General features: G+C 37.5%; 2 protein-coding genes across 3 annotated transcripts in view; one reads left to right on the forward strand and one right to left on the reverse strand.

Moving 5' to 3' along the window:
• The window catches only part of LOC127652728 (cytoplasmic phosphatidylinositol transfer protein 1-like), a 109,552-nt gene extending 98,928 nt beyond the window's left edge, over positions 1-10,624 (reverse strand). The window contains exon 1 of the mRNA XM_052139059.1: positions 10,002-10,624. Within this exon, the coding sequence (XP_051995019.1) occupies positions 10,002-10,106 (105 nt within the window). The 5' untranslated portion in view covers positions 10,107-10,624. The remainder of the gene's footprint in view (positions 1-10,001) is intronic.
• A 2,234-nt stretch (positions 10,625-12,858) lies between these two features.
• Positions 12,859-14,779, forward strand: part of helz (helicase with zinc finger) — a 74,125-nt gene continuing 72,204 nt past the window's right edge. Inside the window, exon 1 of one of the 2 annotated variants that reach the window (XM_052139031.1) lies at positions 12,859-12,946. The gene's annotated coding sequence lies outside the window, so the exon portion shown is untranslated. The remainder of the gene's footprint in view (positions 12,947-14,779) is intronic. The other variant, XM_052139030.1, reaches the window with a different exon arrangement.

Raw genomic sequence — 14,779 nt, forward strand, 5'->3', positions numbered from 1 at the left:
AACTTCTTATAAATGTGCACTTTACCCAGCCCATTAGCGCTATGTGCGTGCAATTTCGCCAAACCCACTTGCTGTTGAAAAGGTCAAATCAGTTTTTCAGAGCTGTGGTGCAGTAGTTGGCATATGTGCTCATGACACATCAAGCCATGGTGCTCTCACTAAAGGCAAGGTCACACACTGTGAAATTCTGCAGGGCGAAATACATTAATCGCAATCTCAATCTGCATGATTGTAAATTTTGTGCAATTTCCCCTTCCGGATTTCGCATTTTGGCGACCTTTGACCGTTGAAATCGCATCGTGTTGACAAATAGGAAGTGTCTTGGTTTACTTTTGACCTCTATGGGGGTGGTGCTTCGTACACAGCTACACTGAATATTCACAATGGACAAGATCATTATTTTAGCAGTGAGTTTCTTTTTAACTTCCCTCTCACAGAGAATAAAAAGAGGCTCCTGCATATGAGCAATACTGCTTATTTCACAAGCGCTCAACATCCAACTGTGGTATTTCACTGTTCGAACATATGTGTGACCAAGATTTTATATCCGATTTACAAATAAAAATGTATTCGTTGGCAAGACAACAGATTACAGTTGCGAGAAAAAGTAAAGCATCACTATTATTGCTCAAACTTAGAATTAGCGATTTAACAAATTTCTTTGCTTTACACTACAGTTTGTGCTACGGGCATGAATGAAAACTCAAATCATGTGGCTTGTTTAGGAGAGGTGTGCCATTACATTTCTAACAGCTTACAAATATCATCTGTGGGGAATGAGTAGTGCATATTCATTTTGGTGCCCATATTAACAGCACTGTAAACCTGTTTTTCAAGACGATCTTTTGCAAAATAGGTATTTATGTAGCAATATAAAATAATGGAGTGAATTATTCACCTTGCGTCCACCCTATTGACCATAACTATTCAGAAGACATCTTTTGGGCTTGATGCAAGTTCCACATGCAATGACAGTTACACAAAACACACAATCTATTCAGTAAATCCAACTGAATCCGGCTTATTTAAGCAGTTTACAGCATAGCTTGTTTTGGTTACATGTAAAACAAAGGAATATTCCAGGTTCAATACATGCTAAACTCAATCGAAAGCATTTGTGGCATAATGTTGATTCTAAATAATTACAAATATTTATTTTGACTTGACGTGACACCTACAATGGAAGTGAATGGGGCCAATTTTGGGGGGATAAAGGCAAAAATGTGAAGCTTATAATTTTATAAAAGCACTTACATTCATTCTTCTGTTAAAACTCATGTACTATTTGAGCTGAAAAGTTTAAATCACCATTTTTACAGTCCTTTTAGGGTTTTACATTTGACAGATGTCTCAATTCACTAGATTTTAGAGGACAGGACATGAAATGTTGTTCCATATGACAACAGTCTCATGCAAACTCATAATTCGTACGAGATGGTGCAATCATAAGGTATTGCACAAATTGGCACGTACAAAAAGGTACAACAGACCAACCAATGAAATTTCAAATTGATACAATACAGCTATCACCAAGCCAGCCTCCTATAAAACACTATATTTAGGTTTAGGGTTTAGGATAGGGGTTACACATTATGATCAAATTTAGGTTTGGGGTTTGGGTTAGGGCTTAAACTAACTAAACAACCTTTAGAATGCTCATACAACACCCCCAACGTTTCCCTTTCATTTGTGGTACACAACCATTTTTTTTTCCTTTTAAAAATGATGGTTATGTTTAGGGTTTGGCCAAGCGGAACTTCATGGTTAGGTTTTGATTAAGGTTTAAACTTAGTTAAAAATCATAATAACATTGTAGGTTCGTTCATTTTTCACCTAGGAGTAAAAGCAAGTTTTTTAACGAGCCAACTCATACGATTTTGCCATCTCATACTATTAGAACGATTTGTCATGGGACTGGGTTGCAATTGAAGATCACTTGTGAAAACATTACTTAAGCTGGACATCTGAAAATACCACCTTGCTGAAAAGACCATGAATTTCCAATACTGGTTTAGCTGGTTAACTAGCATGGTCCTCCAAATGAGGCTGACTGACATCGAAAGTCTTGCAGGTTTAAAGGTTTAATGAGGAACAACAGTAAAAGCTTTCCATGCAGGGGAACAGCATCCAAAACATATACATATGCTTGTCTTATCGAATTATAATAGCTGAGAACCATTCTTAAAAATGGTTGCATAAGCAATCTTGTACTTACAAGGCAATTATGGGGTAACAACATGATCACATGAGAAGTGGGCATGTTGTTTCAGAGAGTTCCAGTACCCTAGGACCGGACCCATCATGCCAACTCTCTGACAAGCACCATCTCCAATTCGACTTCATGTTTAACTTCCCTTGTCGACTGACCGGAAGTCCATGTTATCAATAGCATGGGAGATCCGGGTTCGATTCTCGTGTTACCACCAGGAAATAATCGTGTTTGCATAATCAGCGATGAGCGCAATTTAAAGGTTGAATTTCTTACCTCTAACATAAAATTTTTACTCCACTGATGATTAGATTTAGGTTTTGGGTATACTTTATAAAATGTTCCTCTTCAAGGTATTACAGCATGCACAGCTGAAAACAATTTGCTTTTGGTGCCTCTCCGTGGACATTTGACCAGAAAAATGGAGCTCACAAATGCCCACGACACTTACCACTTTGGCCACTGTGTGTAATGTCTAACATTTCAGGAAGTATAAACTGATTTTAGCTAAAGAAAATTCGACCAATTGTTTCCTATTTCACTGCAAGATTAAAAGAGGAACCACTCACCCTCTCCAGTCATCATTGCTTTAGCTTCCATACTGAAGCCTAACATCCAGACGGACAACTGAAGCACTTGGCCAAAAATACATGTACAAAAAATGGTGTAGAAATGGACTGCTGGCAGTGTGTGATGATGAGCCCCCTTACCACTGAATTATATCCACCTCCGCATCTCTCCTTTGCCAAACCCAGATCTAAAGTAGGCTACATCCCAGAAGAGTACTCAAGGAATAAAGACACATTGCTGGGCTGCCTCTTTTATCCTGACAAACATGATCACATGTGGAAATGACATGTTGCTTTTGAAAGTTTATGTACACTGAAATCAACCCCATACTGCTGAATTACCAGAACTGGCAACCACCATCAGACATTTTTCCATCAATTCCAATGTGAACACATTTCCCTCTAGACACTGGTTCACAACGTTATTGTGTGCACGTAAAAACAATGCAAGTGCGATTCAGAGTTTGCATTTTCGCTCTAAAAATGTATATTTTACTCTATTTACTCGATTACTCTACTTACTATTACTTTTACACTGACATTTAGGTTTAGGACTGAGGTTTGGTTAATGGGCATATTAGCACCACTCTGTTGACATTTCACTGGTAAACTGGAGTGTGCACACACGTTCAACAACACTTCCAGCTTTATCCACTGGGGGCAGTGATTTGAATTTTGGTGAGCAAAGACAGATTTCATCAGAAGAACTTTTGACCTACTGTTGGCAAATTTACAGTATTACAGCTTAACTTCAAACTGTCAAGGCTCCTTCCATGACCTTAAAAACATTGTATGCATTCCTATCTGCTAAAAGCTCCGGCAGAGCTTTCTCTAGTAAGTGCACTCAGAGGTTAATGTGCCTCAGAACAGAAAACACTTTGTGCCAATTCAGAGTAAATGGCTCTTTTTTTCATATCAAACTCACATCGTGGAACAATAATTTCACGGTGGCTTTTAGGGATAACAGGATAAAAAAAAAAACATACTAATGCTGCTTGCCTTGAGAGGAGCACAAGATTTCAAGCAGAAACATGAAAACAAAAAACGAATTTAAGGTCAAGCGAATCCTGAAGCTACTGTGTGCCCTCCATAAACAAAGATGTATCTGTTCAGAGTATCTTGTGAAAGATAATACAAACCATTATCAAGAGCACCTTGAGCATCAGCTGACAAAATCCAACTAAATAACAGAAAAGGTTTTTTCTTTCACTTATGAGCTTCTGAGCTGCATTTAATCGAGGCTCAATTTCTCAAATAATAAATATGTTTCTGTATTTCTATTGCAACTCAACTATAACAGTGAATGATCGACCAATATGGTTTTTTTTTATGCTTGATATAAGATATCCAGAGAACAGGGTGGCCGATACAATGAAGATATATCACAAAATGTAATATAGTAAATTACATAAAATTGCTGTAAAATTAATAATAACATAAAATGAATGAACTCTTATTTAGTACTATATTTACTCTTTCACACTAAACTTAAATTTGTAAAAATGAATCTAAAAAAATAAGATTGTATTTTAAATAGAAGGCAGCATTTCTGTTTAGTCATCAAAATGTTTTTATTTGCCCATTAAGAAATTGTTCATATATTAGGAAGAAGGAAATAACAGTACACACAGTAGTCCAGCAACCATGTATGGCATGTCCACGTTAGCAATCGCATTTTCTCAAAAATTACAGAATCAAACCAACTGCACATACAGTGCATAATGAACAAGACATTTACTAATAGCACACATGAAGCACTTTTACTTTGAAGTAGCACTCACGTGCTAATGTGGATCCACGCAAGCAGCAATCTCCTGACAGTTTAAACGGCCTAAAAAGTACCTCACCGCTAAAATAATATTCTTCTGCATTAGGAATATTCAGAGTAGCAAAGTACGAAGCACCGCCCACACAGAGGTCACTGCCAAACCAAGCAACATGGTTTGTCAAAGCGGCAAATTCACCTGTCAAAGTTCACCAAACTTGAACTCCACACGAAATCCGCCACCGGAAATCAATCGCGTGAAATCCACGATCATGTAAATTTCGCTGTACGAAGGTTTGTGTGACCACGCCATAAAGGGGATAAAATGTGCATAACTGTTGTGAAAATGTCACAATCTAAAACTCTATAATTTAATATTTGTTTCTCTTGATTTTAGTAAAACTGGCCTTGGACATTTTCTCTACAGGTCTTGTGAACATCCCCCACATGAACGATCAGGATAAGCACGTTCATTTAATCTTGCAAATCACCTCTTCAAAGATTTACTAGCTATATAAATGGCTGCTTCCATCACTCATTTTTTCCGGCATCCCTCCAACACTTATTATCTACAATTAATTAAGCAGAGGCTCAGAGGCTTGTGAAGGGGGAACTCAAGCACCTTTCTGTATATAAATGTATGACCTTTACAATCACATGCATAGGGAGAGGGTAACACAGCCATATACAACATATATAAAGCAACAGCCACACTTGTTTCCAAGAGCCAGGAAAATGTCCTTCATAAAAGTCACCTATTAACTAACACAAGGTTGTGATTATAACAGTCATTTAAAGACATTTGCAATAGCTTGACCTATAATCATGCTATCAGCTCAGTAACCTCTCACAAGTCCTTTTATTGAACAAATAGATTTAAACTAACAGTCCCAGCTGTTGCTAGGTAAGCCAATCACCCATAAAGTTTGCTGATGCCGTTTTCCTCTTATTAAATCACTCACCCATTTACACAAGCACATTATAAATATGGTAATTGTTTTATAATGATATTTTATGCCTCCCACTAACGGAAAGTCCATTAAAAATCACAGCGACACACTCATTTTGGGTTTAGCTTACCCCTTTTACCTTATGCAAACAGAGGCTATTGAAATTAATGAACCATGGATTTACACAAACACAATACACAAATGTAAAAGGAATAGTTCACCCAAAAATGAAAATTCTGTGATTATTTACTAAATGTCGTTCCAAACCTGTATACTGGTGGAGGTTTTTCTGTTGAAACCAAAAGTAGAAATGAATGCTATTTTATTTATTAGGGCCCAAGCCTTGAAAAGGCAAGGCCCTATTAATTTCGTTAGGATTAATATTATTATTTTTCTTACGACTATTGGGGCACTTTTGGGGCTCTTAACGTGCTCGAAAACTCTTGAAACTTTGCACACGGGTCAGAACCCGCGGCCATTAGGGCTGGGCTGAATCTGGTACTGGGGCGTGGTAGGGGGGCTCGACAGCGCCCCCTGGAACGGGGTCCGAAAACTTGGTCCATATATCAAACATGCTTGCATGTAATAATATGAAACTCGGTACACTTGTAGATCTCATCGGGCCGAACAACTTTCGTGCTCTAAGTTTTACACCAGCCCAACAGGAAGTCGGCTATTATGGGTTGTTTGGAAACACATGCTCTGGAATTATATATATTCCTCCTAGAGAATTAATCCAAACGCCACCAAACTCGGTCGGCATGAAGTCAAGACATTGAGGATGCTACATTCCGGACGGATTTTTGATATCTCGAACGGTTTGGCCGTGGCGAGGAAATTGATTTAGGACTAAAAAAGGACACATAAAGTGTGTTATAACTTAGTTAGTTCTATCTACAGTTAAAAAACTCAGCGTGTATATTGTTCTCGTCGAGCCGAGCAACTTTCTAATTTACAGTCATTAGCTCCGACAAACAGAAAGTCAGATATTGTGGTTTGAATGTGGATTTCTTGGAATTTTTCTCTCCATGTCTCTCTCTGACAGACAGAGTGCCCCTGCCTGTGTGTGTGTGTGTGTGTGTGTGTGTGTGTGGAGGGGAGGGGAGGGGGAGGGAGCCGGACAACTTTCCAATTTACAGTCATTAGCTCAGACCAACAGAAAGTCAGATATTTTGGTTTGAATGTGGAACACATTGCAAATGAACTTTGAAGCTCCAAAAAGCACATAAAGGGTGCATAAAAGCAAGGAAGTGTGTTATAACTTCTGCATACATTAACTGATCTCGATGAAACTTCAGCAGTGCGTAAATTATAATTACATTAATAAACCTGTACAGAGACCTCCAGATAAATACTGGCCTTCTGGATTAACACGTTTAAGTGCTGCAAAAGATATTGACCTATGACATTAAAAATTATTCTACATTTGAATTACCTCATAGATGTGACTATTGTGGTTCACGGTCATAGGCCCTGTCCCAAATGGCACACTTCATATGAATTTTCAGTCTTGTGTACTTATTTTGTGTGTCCATTAACTCCATGAGACCGTAGGGTGTCTCATTTTTCATTTTAGGTATCAGAAGGGTGCTCACACATACTTTGTGGTTGATATGTGCCCTCCATGCGCACTTTTGCAGAGCCCACACTGATGCAAGCTCTACAGCACACATCTTCTCGACAGCCAAAGCGAGGTTACGTTATTGCCCATCGTGCACAGCAACCCTAAAGGCACGGGGGTGGCGGTGCCATCGGCTTGGGCCCGCCATCGCTGCTTGCAGCTATATTTTTATTTGGTATTGTGTAAACAATTTCTTTAACTCTTTCTCCATATCCCAAAGATACAGTACTGTTATGATAATGCATTTTGACAGGCAGCTTCCTTGAACACAGAAGGCATCTGTGGTGTCAGTCAACAGATGGGCAGAGAAAGCACAAAGCCACATGACAGGAAGTCAGCAGCAGCCACTTTGGTGTTTTACTTAAAGAAGCACGGACTGATATGCTCAGAATGGAATACTAGCTTACTAATTGCTGAACGATATGCAGTATACACAGTTTTTATTTTATGAGGGACAGAACACATTATACAACGATATGCGTTTCAAACCAAAGAATGATACTGTACATTGTTGTTACATGACCTCATTTGCATGTTTAATTTGCAGAGTGCTGTCCAGGTTTCATCTTGGAAATATAAATGTGTAATCCAGGGGTGGTAATCAGCGTCTTTACTTGCTGAGCTACCCAGGCCCCCCAGATACAGTTTATTGGGCTACTCCAATTCCAATCAATAATTACCAGGAGGGAAAAAAAAAGATTTGGTACGTAACACGGGACTTTTAATTATAAACAAGCCCGAAATACACATGGGACTACTATTTTGAAATGTCTGTGCTCCCAGTGAACTCACTGATAGCTGATTCGCTGAGAAAGTGACTCAAACCATTAACCTGAGCTCCTGAGTTCCAACAAGCTCTTGTCCGGTGATTCATTATAAAGATCTGGTTCAAAAGAGTCATTTGTTTATGATTCGGACATCATGGCTTGCTCTGTGTTTGTTGTTGTGTGCAGTCAGCGACAGCAAGCTCATATCATCACCAGAAAGGGTGAAAAGTGGCGCAAAATACACTGGCACACGCTCTAAAGATGTATTCAATAAGATGATATCTGACGAAACTGCATATGAAAGCACACATCCTGACTTTCACCAATGGCGATTGTTTTTCGATCTCGCACATTAGAACACAGCTGGTATAGAGCTCAACAGTCTGGATCCGGAGGTAAACATACCATTCATTTTTTCCATAGACAAATTGATTTTCAACGATAAATTATAAACCTTTAAAAGACAGACTTACAGTGAACTCCAAAGTTGTTTATCGATGGTAAATGCTTCTGTTGAAGCCATCATTCCACATTATTTTAACTTCATTGTTTAAATGTGTTTAATAGCTGAATTCGTATTGAACAACTACACTACCCATAATCCTGAAGAGAGATCAACCAATCAGAGAACCTGCAGCCAATAAAGCCCGTCAAACAAAGTCCAGCCACGAGCACTCACTTCTGTGTGAATGACACAATCGAGTCTGCCTCTCTACATCCTCAAACTACTTATATATTTGTATATATCTGACTATTTTGCTGATAAAATTGAGTTATTCTTAAGATAAATTACGTAAATAAATACATATATAAAAGAGTTTATTATAAACATCAGTCTTAGTCTCTAATATTCAAAAGATTATTTGGATATCATGGTCATTATGGATGAAAGACATTACAAACAACATGTGTTTTAAAGAGAGTATTAAGCTTTGACTTCATAGTTTTACACTTGTTCTCGTCTTCTAACAATTTGAAGGACTTCAGAAGACATGCCGATAAACATAGTGGGCAACAATGCTCCCTGGTTTTTACGGGGCATTCGGGGATTTTTTAGGCAGTGAACGTTTCAGTGTACAGGAACAATTTTGCGATTCAGACCTAAAAATGGCAGACTCCGTGATCAGTGCCCTGACTACTGAACTGGCGAGCTGATTGAGATGCACTTATATATATATATATATATATATATATATATATATGTTATTATAGTAAGATTAGAGGTCGCACAAGAATGTAGCTACTGTGGATCTACACAAACCAATGTAATACAGTCCAAATACTATTTCATATATTTCATAACATGATCAGACAACAAACTTTTGAATGACACAGAGGCAAGGCACATGACACAAGTGTTGTTGTGACGGATGATATGTTAAGTGTTAATCCTTTGGGGACAAATGCATGTACACAAATGCCAAGTTACTGATTCAAAACCCAACTTTAGGCTTTTTTGTATTTATTTAAAATTATTTGATGACTCCCTGTGTTCTACTTCAAACAAGAAAGCGATCAAGATATCTCTTTTATCGAGAAAAAATAAACAAATATATAGTTTTATATCGTAACTTTATTTATGTGCCTTATTTTTATTCACTTGTTTATTTTATATTGTATAAGGCTGGATATGTGTCGTAAATCCCCTGTACTGTTTCTAAATTCAAAATAAAAGCATAAAAAAGGTGAATTTTGTGTTTGATTGGTTATAAAATAGATCATCATCCAATGACAGTAATAAACAGTTTATCAAGTAATCAACACCCACTTTTTGCAATTAAAAAGTACCTCTAAACAACTTCAAACAACATTATATACAACAGCATCAACATTGATGGGAATGGGAACAGTTCCACAGCACCACCAAGTGGATTTAACAATGGTCTATTTTTTATATTATATCTCTGGGAAAGATGGCAAAAGTTACAAAGATGAAAATTAAAAGTACAAGTTAATGCGTAAGACAGAGCAAAATGAACATCTAGAGACAAATAAAAGGCAACGAAAGGCCTTGATGTAAATATGCCACTCTGACATGCATCATCGACAGTTATTGATTATATTTAATAATAATCTTTTATCATTTCACCGTGCAATTATTCTAGTAATTATGAACTAACCTCTTCCACAGTGAGTGGCATACATATCCTGTATTCCTTCATCAACATTGTCCTCTCTTGATGATTCCCACACTCGATGAAGTGCCAGTGATCGTCTAAATGCATTTAGCCATTTGGAGACGGATGCAATCACGAGTTTTCATGGTTTCACATTTGTAGAAACACTCTTGACCGTTGGTTTTCGAGTGTGAAAGTGAACACTCGCAGAAAGACGCACAGGTTGTGATATGTTATCAATCAATTCACTCTTGAAATCTGCCGATGCTCGTGCGTGCGTTTTTACGCAAAAGGACACGCGCCAGAAACGCAACCTTAATCCAGCGGAAGAGACGATTATCGCAGCGTCCCAATGTTTAAAATCGTTTAAACTTTTAAATGAATCCAAAGCCTGTTTCTAATGAAGTCCTGCACTCCGCTCACCTATCCCGTCCCGCTCCGCTCCGCATATATATGGAATGGCGATGGTTTATCTATAACCTCAAAGTAAACACGGTGCACCTTGAGTCAGTGGCTTTGTTCTTCTCCTCTACTGAGTTCAGAGACATTGACCAGTTGACATTTATTCCGCTGCACTGACGCGGGATGGTAAGTTTGAAAGGAGAAAGACACGCTGTGGCGGTGTGGCGCAGCGCTTCGCAATGTTTTCATCGTGTAATACCGCCGTGAACCGATAGGCGGTGCTGGTGACTGATACATAACCTGCTGCTACAATGAAGCCAGGCCAGCGTAGAAGAATTTTATTTATGATTATATTATTATTTATTTATTTATTTATTTTTTAGAAGTTTTGAATGAAAAATCAAATAAAAAAACTGAAAAACAATGTATATTGTAAGGTTGAGTTGTATTCCTTAACAGACTGTAATACTGTTTTATACCAAACATAAGCAGAGTCAAAAAGTTCCAATTAAAGTCACATTCTTGTGTGATCATTATGCATATTGTATTGTGCCCAAAGAAAGTGTTAAATGTTTCCAGTTTAATAGTCAATGTGTGATTTTGATTTTGTACTTTTTTCTCTCTTTAAAATAGTCCTAGCAATAAATAATAGAGACAATTCGGGGTCAACTGTGAAATATGTGAGTCTTTGTCATCACACACAGCATCATTAAGCATAGGCCTAATTTTAAACATTCTTTAATACCAACAATAACCATAAACACAAATATTTACGTAATGAGTCACCAGGGACACTCAGATTGGTATCATTTTCTCTATCTATCTATCTATCTATCTATCTATCTATCTATCTATCTATCTATCTATCTATCTATCTATCTATCTATCTATCTGTCTGTCTGTCTGTCTGTCTGTCTATCTGTCTGTCTGTCTATCTAGATTCAAGTTTCAACTAGCTTTATTGGCATGGTAAAAGAAAAGCTTTACACTGCCTAAACATAGTAACATTAAATATACATACTGTACAAATTTACACACATACAGTATACATGCAGTTAAAGAAAATGAAGTAAAAATACAATAAAATAAATGAATAGTAAAATGTGTAAATAAAAGCAGTTTGTGCTATGTTTTACATTTATGCATGTTGTACAGTGTTTCATTTATTGTCTGTTCCAGTGGTTGTCCTTTTGTCGTGGCAGGACTTGACATACTGTATCTTGCAGCCAGGTTTGAGATTACTGGGGTTTCTCCAAGTAGGTAGGAAAGTTTGCCATTGTATTGTATCCAATTACAGTCTTTGTGATGAGTTGTGAAATGGGAATTTTTTTTCCCCTAATTTGTGCATAACTACTGTAGATCATGTTGTTAAAAAGTGCTGTTCTGTTTCAGAACAGCACAGCCTGTCTTCTTTTGGTAACCAGGTCTGTCTGTGTCTACCCATCTCTATGGCAAGGTTATGTTTGCTGAGTCTGTACATGGTCAGGAGTTTTCTTAATTTTGGGTCAGTGACTGTGCTCAGGTATTCTACCTCTTTATATTCTGTTTAGGGACAGATAGCTTTCCAATTTACATTGTTGAGCTGTTGCTTCTGTTCAATGCTTTATATACATTTTGTGTGTGTGTTTTAATCATTTGATTTGGTCTAGCTGGGGTTTGTTCTGGGGTTTGGCTGGACATGTTTTAGATTGTTTAGATTGTAGATAAAGTCAGCACTAAGATCAGCTGGCTAAGGGGTTTTCTTTCTGAGGTCAGCTCTTTGTATCTTAGGGCTTTGTGGTGAAGGGTTTGTGTATCACTATTTTTAGGCATAAAATTCACTATTATTTAATGTCTATTTTTTATTTTATTTGAATTATTAGTGGGTACAGTCCTAATTATGCTCTGCATGGATTAGTAGTTGTTTTTTGTTGTACTCACAGTATATTTTTGCAGAATTCTGCCTGTATGGTCTCTTTTGGGTGTCTGTCTTTGTGAGTGGATCCTAGATTTCATATCCATAGAGTGCGATGGGTTCTATAAACGATTGAATTATTTGTATTCATATTCTGATTGGGATGTCAATTTTTATCATTTTCTTAATATATATCTACCTGTTTGCCTGTCTGTCTGTTTGTTTTAGTAAAAGGGAATCTTTTTATCTCTGAGAAATTGGCGGGAAGTGTTGCAGCATCATAAATAACATAACACTAGAGAAATAGAAATAAATATTTTTTTTATTTAATTATATTTAAAATATATTTATATTCAAAATATATGTAATATGTTTTAAGATTACTTACATATTTAAAAATGTATTTTAAAATTATGACATGAATATATTACATTATATAAAATACACTTCCTCGAGTACATATTGTCCAGTAACTTGTACTGTATAATATGAGACTCGTGCAGTAATACATGTACTCAGCACTCGTGCGCGTGTGTAGTGTGAGTGTGAGTGTGTGTGTGTGTAGCAGGAAGCCGTACGCAGAACCTTTTTCCCACAATGCACTGCTACAGCCTGACAAGTGGATCCAAGATGGCGTAGAAAGTACAGCTAGGTAAGTGTATACTTCCTCTTACACTTTCCTGTCGTGCGGCTGTCACATTGCTCTCCTCTCTCTCATCTCGATCCCTCCGTTAAGATACGGCTGTCAGCTCACGTATTCTGCGCATCAGAACGCGAATTATCGCTGCGCTCGTTTGCACGATTAATGTGAAGATGCAAAGGCCCGATCGCAGCTGCGCTACACACACTAGCAGCTAAAAATGTCGCGTACAACTGCGATATTCGCAACAAATCTGCGTTAACACCACACACACACACAGATAGATTCATCAGATCTGGGTGTAAATGTGTGTTTTTCCATTACACATTATGTGTAAATGTTGAGGGAGAATTAACATATGTGTCCGGGGGCGGCTGGAACTCAAGGCCATGAGAGCAACGATCATCGCAGTCCAGATGTAGATGTTTTAATTCTCCCCTCATTTATTAGTGATCACTTGATGATTATCTACTGCACTGACTGAACCGGAATGGTATTGCGTGTATCAGTGCATGCTTTGGCTGATATTGTATGCGTTCGCGTTGATGTGACGGCACACACGCAGTTGTTGATGTTCTTTTTTTTTTTTTTTTTTTTTTGATGGACAGGCATAGTGGTTGTGTTGCAAAACCTAGTGAGCTGCCTTCTTAGACAGCATTAGTTGGCATCGGAGGCGCCAACGGAACGTTCGATCCCCACGTTCTAAACAAACGAATCGAACAGTTGAATTGAAGATTCGAATCGTACGTACGGAATGTGCCTGTGGTGTCCAATAATGCTGGCTGGCTAGTCGGATCGCTAGGGTTTGAGGCACGTCCACACACTCGTTCTCAGACGGGACATCTATTATTAACTGACCCGGAATCCAAATATAGAGTGTTTATATATTTTACAGAGGCTGTGCTGCCTTGTTTGGTGTGCTGGATGTTAATTAGACGTTGGTTTGTTAAGACTGTGTTATGGTGTGAAGTGTGTCAGTCTCCTGCAGATGTGTGTGGAAAGAGGGGGAGGGGGGCTTGTGTGTGTAGCCCTAATACATTTCATGGAAATTAAATTCCCGAAAAAAATCAATAATAATGTCATATTCCGTTTGTATTATATTTTAATAGTTCAAATATGAATATATTTGAGTCAAAGTTTTAAAATCTTACCACCAAACGTTTCTGCAAATATTCCATAGTTACTACAGTAATTTTGGTATTAGCCCTCAGAGACCAAAGCGTAGAGATTTATGATGTATTTTTTTTACTTCCTTTTTTTTTTTGTGCTGATTTTAAAAATCTAGATTTTTAAAAGCATATTTTGTTTTGAGGTGAATGTTTCTACAGAAAACTATGGCAGTCAATGTATAAATATATACTACAGACATTTTGCTTTGAGGTGACTGTTATGCGACTAGCTAGCTTAGCTGACTTCAATGTGACATTAAGTCATTTTATTCCTCACCAAAATTGTTATTGTGGATCTGTTTAGAGTGTCAGCTATGTGTAGTTTTTTTTATTACCATTTTTAATAATTAAAAAGGGGAATTGTTAAATTGCTGTAAACAGACATCTCCAAAGGTTAACTAGCACTATCATCAAAAAACAAAATGACAGAACACTGAAAAAATGGAAAATGCAGGTTTCTGATTTTCTAAATCATGTTACTTGTGATCTACACAACAAAATTGTGTTTCTCTTCTAAACTTGTTTTTGCTTTCAATATAATTCTCTAAAACATGCACTCTACTAGATTACACTATGTGTAGGGTGAATATGAACCAATCGTGTATGTTCAGTAACATGGGCTTTGCATGGGACTTGACACTTAAGAGTAAAAATGTTGAATACATTTTATTTTGAG

The sequence above is a fragment of the Xyrauchen texanus genome, chromosome 12 (genome assembly GCF_025860055.1).
Source record: "Xyrauchen texanus isolate HMW12.3.18 chromosome 12, RBS_HiC_50CHRs, whole genome shotgun sequence".
NCBI classification, from domain to species: Eukaryota; Metazoa; Chordata; class Actinopteri; order Cypriniformes; family Catostomidae; genus Xyrauchen; species Xyrauchen texanus.